The sequence below is a fragment of the Lycorma delicatula genome, chromosome 7, assembly GCF_047948215.1.
Source record: "Lycorma delicatula isolate Av1 chromosome 7, ASM4794821v1, whole genome shotgun sequence".
Taxonomy (NCBI): Eukaryota; Metazoa; Arthropoda; class Insecta; order Hemiptera; family Fulgoridae; genus Lycorma; species Lycorma delicatula.
In genome coordinates, this window is record NC_134461.1 from 135,618,521 (window position 1) to 135,626,192 (window position 7,672).

Genomic DNA, 7,672 nt, shown 5'->3' on the forward strand with positions numbered 1-7,672 from the left:
TAAAACAGAAAAAAAAGATTTGAATTAATTACATAAATTATGATCGACTACTGTAATACAATATTAAAATTTTATAAACTGATGAAGAATACAAACTTACCCGGTCAGCTTAAAATTTTCCTTATTCAAACAAAACCCACATTGAACAGCACAAAAAAATATTAATTCCAATAAAATCATTTTAATTTAGTTTCTTACTTGAAAATAGTAATGTTTATTTTTTTGAGGATAATTTCAGATGAGAGTATTGTTATCTATTCATATATTATGATCTAGTTGAAGGTTATCCAAACATTAGCAATGCCCTGATCCTCAAAAAATAATATTCCTTTAACTGTTATTGTAAATAGCAGTTTTTTTTTGAATACGCTGCAACTGAATTAGAATATTATATACTTCACAGTGTGATTACATCACCATATGGTTACAATTACTTCCACCAGGGATTTAAATACACAATTACATTATAAACACAGTCTACTTTCATGGTCATCATATTTTATTCCTTGTTAGATAAATATTACTTTTGTATCAGACTGGTTTTTACCAGTCATATGTTATATTGATTCATTAAATAAAGTATTCACGATATATGTAGTAAAAAAAAGAAAAAGTGTTACTCAGTTTACTGTTGTGTACAGTCTTTTAGAAAGTTATAAAACTACTATTTTGTTTAAATTCCAAATGTTTTATACTGATTCATCGCTTTAATAATACTTTATATCATCTAAGACAAAAACTTGTTTTCCTTGACATTTTTCTTATTCATGTTTATTTATAATTCTATATCCTTTATTTATTTGTATTTGGTTTATAATCTTTTCTATCTGTTGAAATTTGATATTTATGAATTTAATGTCCTCAAAGTTATCAGTGAAATTATTTATTTATATGCTCTTTGTAGTGACTTCAGGCTAAATCCTAATCACAGGCATCCTAATCCTACTTTCATACGATAAGAAATGAATTTCAGAGCATCTAAAAAGTGTTAAGTCTGACTCTGATCTGAACCCAGAATTTACCAGATAAATGGCAAAGATGCTACCATAATAATATACATATTATGCAATTATATAAAACTTATAATTTGTTTTTAAATTCACAAACAACACATGCCCAAAAATGATAAACTAGCATATATATATATATATATATATATATATATATATATATATATTGATGCAATCTTATTAATGGCATCACATCCCAAGACAATATAAATGGTAATTATAAAACAAATATAAACAAATTAAACTTTACAATTCAGCTATAAGTAATAAAAAAGTACTTTCTGATCTTGTCATTAAAAAAAAAAAAAAAAAAAAAAAAAAAAAAAATTACTCCATTTTGAAAACCTTCAAAATATAAAAAAGCAACAGTGAAAAAAATACTTGTTTACTAAATTAATTAATCTTCTTTTTTGACCAGTACATAAATAGTACATTACATTGCATAGATAACATCAGGAACATGTATATGTGCTACAGGTGGAGAGAAAAAAACAGCCCCAGCATTTGTTTGGTTGGATCAAAGTAAATGGTAAAACCTTGTATCAAAGCAACATTACAAAATACATAATGAATTAATTAAAAAAAATAACAAAATAAATATGATTAAAGTCCATATTAATTATTTAAAATAATATTAAATATGTGAAGATGCTAATGGAAAGAAAAGTAATTAAAAGATAAATCGCAATTTACAAGGTGTTAATGAAAAATTATTTGAATACATATTTAGATATACGATGAATGCAGAAAATTCTGGATATTTTTTTAAAATTAATGTTATGTAAAAATTTAGGGAGAAAGTAATATTGTTTATGTAAAAGAAATTTTTTTAAATAGTTTTTTAAATAGATTTGTAAGAAGATTTTTTTTATGTGGTTCAGTAATTTATAAAAAATGGCAGTGGGAAAATAGTAAGCCTAATTCTCATTAACCAAAGTATTGTGTTCAGTTACATGAAACAATTCTGTTGTACGGTTTGGTATGGGTGAATATTGTTTCTTTTTAAGAATAAGTATCCAAAAATAGGATGTTTGTTGCCCATAACAAATGTGTAATTTTTTATAGTTATAAAAAATTACACATTTTCTAAATATCAGTTTACATGATCCATACTTATGGGCAACAAACATCCTATTTTTGGATTTTGGAAACCCATTATGACTTTTGAGGACGACCTAAGACATGATGATATGCAGTAGACAGGAATGTATGTAACAAATAATTAATAATAACAAGATTAGCATTCTATTAAGGCACAGAGAAAAACAGCGTGGTTTTGCTTTAAGCCTCAAAAAAAATCAACTTGATCATCCCAAAATAATTTATCATTAATGACACGCCAAAAGTTTCACAGTGAGCAACAGAAAAACTATTATTATTGTTAATGAGATTTCTATCCACATGATTAGCAATGTTATTATTACCAATCATTATGTGTGTGATTAGCAATGTTTTTGTTTACCTGAGAAGCACAATATAATAGTTTATTTAAATATAGATGGTAGCAAACTATCTAGTGCAGTGTTTCTCAACCTTTCAGTATTTGTGTTTTCAATCATAATTTTCATCATGCCCCCCCCCCCCCATTCAATAACAATGTATACAATGATAATGTATTTTGACCCTAAAGCTACACTAATACCTTAAATACAAAACTTACAAATTACCAAGAATAAGTAAATTTATTGTTTTTTGGCAACACCAATCTGCTACAGAACCAGAAACCGTAGTAAATTATATAAAAATGAGACCCCTAAAATCAAGAATCTTTTCTGCATTTGTAAAGACATAGATGCAATACCAACTCTCTTTTCTGTTTAGCCTCCTGAACCACCGTGAGATATTACTTCAGAGGATGAATGAGGATGATATGTATGATTATAAATGAAGTGTAGTCTTGTACAGTCTCAGGTTGACAGTTCCTGAGATGTGTGGTCAATTGAAACCAACCAACAAAGAACACCGGTATCCACGATCTAGTATTCAAATCCGTATAAACGTATCTGAAACCGCTAGAAAAGCCCACAGTCGTCACCTAACTGTTGCCAAATAAGCGATTTGACATCGCAAAACATAAAACCTACAGCCCTCCGCATCGAAGAGGAAATGGATCATGATAACACAGAACAAACAGCAAATGACCCGGTAGATCACCCAGCTTCTGATGGGCGTTGCGAAAAACAACCCCGAGACTCACTACACCAATACACCTAACTCTGCATACAAATACCAAGCTTCAAAGAAGGAATACCAACTATCCAAGGAATTGAAGTACAATTCTACCACACGTAACAGCCACAGTCCTTACTGTTAAACGAATCTTTGCACTCTTTGCGCAACCTTTTACAGTTGATGCATGATGGAGCCTCGGCTTTCTGCGGACAGTTATCGCGCTTGTGACCTTCCTCGCCATAATGTGCGCGCAGACCGACGCGTACATACAGAATTTGGCTCTGTGACCAAAACGACAGCACTTGAAACACCTTTGTACATCCACATACTCCTTAACCCTGCAGGACGTTAAATCGACATACAACCTACCATCGGACACAAACTTCTTGAAGAGACCAGTATCAAATTCAAAAACGCCGTGATACCGCTGGTCATCACGCTTTCTTGAAGAGTAGCCTACACTTTTCCCTGAAGTCGGCCTCATCCAGTTCGGTATTCTGCTCTCTGATGAGAAACAGAACCTCCTCATCGGATAGCCGTCGGTCGGTGTCGTAGACAATGAGCCGGGGCCTACGCTATCGCTTCTGGTCGACCTTAACCTCGAGCTTCTTTACCTCAGGAGACTCCGAGATGACTTGAACTATCTCCTTGTCGTTCGCAACCACTACCAGACCTTGGGTTGCTTCGAGGCTTGACTAGCCTCACGATTGCCTTTGACAACGTCAACGTAACGCTTCTGCTGTCTCGGAGCAGTCGTTGAAACCTGTACTACCTTGACCTCCACGGGCTTGGAGGCCAACTTTTCAAAACCGTCTGCCGAAGCAGACAGAACACCCTTAACATGTCGTAAACGTGGCAATATATTCTGCTCCTCGCTAACGCTGCGGAAACCTTCAACAAACTCAATAAGATTGTCTAAACTTTGCTGCGCCGCAACCAATATCGCGACAGAACTGCCAGGTCTGCCCTGTGCCGCCTTGAATTCTTCGACCAACGGGTCGCCTTTAACTACCTGGGTGGAAATCCCTTCATCTAAATCGGAGACCTCACTTTTTGAACATGAGGGGAACGGAGAAATCTCCGCTCTCTTCCGCCAGGCCTCACTAACAGCCAGGTCTGGTCCTCTAGCATGGCCAGAGTTACCCTAGCCACACTATCGTGGGGTCTAGACATTCTCGCTGTTTTCCTACCTAACCAAAAGTCTCGGCGAACCCACGAATGTTACTACTATCCACAGCGAGCCACAGACAGCTGGGGACCCTCTGTATTTCCCTGTCACTCTTTGTACCTCTTGGCCACTACTGGATCGGTACAAAAGCACCACGGATTGCGACTCTCGCTCTGAAAAGAGCGCAAGCAGGACTTGGGGAGTATACCCTTGCTTGTTACGGGGACTTGCAACCTGGAGTCGTTGCCAGCTTTCAGCCGCGATGAGGCGGGTACGCATCGTAGAAATCAACACCTTTTTAATCCGCTGAAATTTCCAATGACAGTCTGAAATTCAATTGTGCTAGCCGTGCTAACAGCCTAAATCCAAAAAAAGCCCAATAGTGCTGGAGGATACACACTCAACCAAGCAGCCTGAAATTTAGTGAAATTAAACTCACACAGTCCTCTGAACGCACTCAAGGAGACCAGTTGTTTTTGCGCCCTCCACAGCCTCGCTCTCCCTACACGGTTCCAACTACCGTTTTCCCCGCACAGCTCGACGCAGAGGTTTCGGCAGGATTTTTTATGCAATCCGCCGGTGCAGAAGAACGCTCCACTACCCTCATGGAGACCTCCAAGACCTCTTTGGCGGAGAACCGAGATCTCGGCGGAGACCTGCCGATTGACCTTCACCGGCTACCAGGTCCTAGGCCAAACCGACCAAGTCGTCCAAGCAACCTCCTTGGGATTGCTCCATAGCGGTGTTTAAATAAAATAACACCGACTGAAACGACAGGCACTACATTTCTGCCTGAATGAAACTATTACCATCTTAAGACCCGGTAAGCGTTCACAATCTCCTTCCCGAGCAAGGCCATCCGTTCTCACACAACCCGTTCGAGAAGTCAAAAGCTAAAAGCTCTAAGTCACACCACCGGCGAAGTCGGAGCGAATCGCTTTCTGCGATTCCTCCTACCTGCCAGAGGATCTAGAAAAATTCTTTGGCCTCACAAACCTGCGAAACGGGCACACGATTTAACAAAGGAAATGTCCTTACTTAGCCGACAGTGGCACTACCGCAACACACTACGCGGCTGTGTAGCCCAAACTGCAGCGCAGGTTGACTGACAGCCACTGATCGTTGTCAGCCCCGACGACATGAACGTAGACACGCTGTACTTGTAGAAAGCAAATTATCGCTACCGGTAGCAGTAAACACAAGTTTTACAGCACGGGGCCAGAGACCGAGAAGCGATCAATTTTGCGGAACAGTAATCTAGACCTGGCAAGGAAAGTTTTTTGACCTAACTGTTTGTGTACCATAAAACTATCCGTAGAGCACGTCCATTGATTATGCACACATTATGCAAAATTATTTTGTGACCACATTAACATATGAGAGGGCTGTGTACAATACCGTGCTCCTATAAGTACCCGACAGTATCATATATTTATTATTATAATTAATTAAAATCGCTTATCTTATTCACTATCAACTACATAAAATTACTTACTATTCTGCTTGGAAAAAATTAAGCAGTTACTAAATTAGAACTTATTTTAACAAGTAACTTTATTGTGCTGGCAATTTACTAGAGTAATTATAATTTTTAACACGGAATTGTAAATAACTTGAATAAAATAGATGTCAAGGTTACTTCTCTTAGATTGGTAATATAACATAACATAAGTAAAAGTATAAAGAGTGTTCAAAAAGTTATGGGAAAATGAGTAAGTTACAATAGTTATTAAAAGTGGTCTCCATTACATGATTCACATAATTGAATATGACATGGCATGCTCTTAAAAGCAAGTTGTAATGTTTGTTGAGTAATTGCAACCACACATCATTCAATTTCATTATGAAATTCAGGAATGGTATGAGAATGAGTTTTGCAACCAGTATCCTTAAGATATTCCCACAAGAAAAAGCCAGGAGGGAATAAATCAGGGGACTGAAGGGGTCACAACCCCTTTGAAATCACTTGTCTGTGAAAACACTGATCTAAGAAAGTCATAGTGTCGTTGGCTGTATGAGCCATATCATTGTCCTGCTGAAACCATATCTAGTCTAGCCGATCTGCCAATATAGTATTTACAAATTGTTACATCATCTGTATGCAGTACTCACTGTTCACTGTGCCATGAAAGAATGTTATGAGATTCGCCTTCGTGATATTGCATAACACCCACCTTTTTGTCCATGCAGAGGAGACTTGTGCAGTTGATAAGGATTTTCTGTACATCAAATGCATGAATTCTTTGCATTCATGTATCCATCAAGGTGGAACCATGCGTTGTCAGACCAAAACCAATTATCAAGTTCTTTCCCATCTGGCGTTACAGATGTGATGAACCACTCATAGAAAGCTACACGTTAAGTGTATGCAGGTAACATTTCGTGAACAACACTAATTCTGTATGAATGCTTCTTTAAACTCTTGCACAATGCCATGTGGGCACTACCGATGGAGAGACAAGACTGGCTAGATAGGTGTTGCACAGACTTCTTAGGACTAACAGAATATGCAGCTTACATACAATCAACTTTTCTGATGTTAGAACTTTTGGTTGACAACTTTTGGCTACATCTGCCATATAGCCCGTCTCTTGGAACTTATCTTACGGTAGCTTGATAGAGGACATTTTTGGTGCATCCACACCAAAAGCATTCTGGGTCTGAGTATAACTGGCACACCTAATGTATTGGGAGACGATGAATATTCGCATTGTCTAACCTGTTTTTTCTCAATTAAATCTGCAATAAATGAAGGAAACATTCTTCCATAAGATTGTGTATGGGTATGTGTGTGTGTGTAACAGAGCGTGCAATAGTAAAAAAATATTTCATGTTAGAGCAGTAAAACTTCATATTTAATAAGAAATGATTTAGAGGTTGATGCTAGAAATATTTTATCAGAAAAATTAAAGAAAAACCTTTTCTTTTTGATTGTTCATAAATCAATACGCATTTCTTCTACAAAATCATTAGCTGTTGTAATTAGATATTATAGTGACAAAAATTATGAAGATAAAAATCTTCATAATGAAGAGAAAACTCTTTCCTAAGCTTCACACACATAACTGAAGCCAGTAGTTCATCTTTGTTCAAAGCAATTATTTCGCTGCTTGAAGAATTAGAAATACCAGTCACAAACTTGTTTGGATTTACTACTGGTAATACCTCTGTGATTATGAAACAGCATACAGAAATTCAAAGTAGGTTTGAACATTTTTCAAAGAGTTAAATGAACATTTTTATGTGTCTAGGTACATTTGTCACAGCTTTAATATATGCCCCTCAAAACCATGTAAATAAATACTTTTCAAGTTTACAGAAC

The 7,672-nt window shown here is 36.4% G+C and overlaps 1 protein-coding gene across 1 annotated transcript in view; it reads right to left on the bottom strand.

The window, feature by feature from the left end:
* The window catches only part of LOC142327419 (uncharacterized), a 28,738-nt gene extending 28,094 nt beyond the window's left edge, over positions 1-644 (bottom strand). Inside the window, exon 1 of the mRNA XM_075370458.1 lies at positions 101-644. Coding sequence (XP_075226573.1) covers positions 101-180 — 80 coding nt within the window. The 5' untranslated portion in view covers positions 181-644. The remainder of the gene's footprint in view (positions 1-100) is intronic.
* Positions 645-7,672: the final 7,028 nt, after the last annotated feature.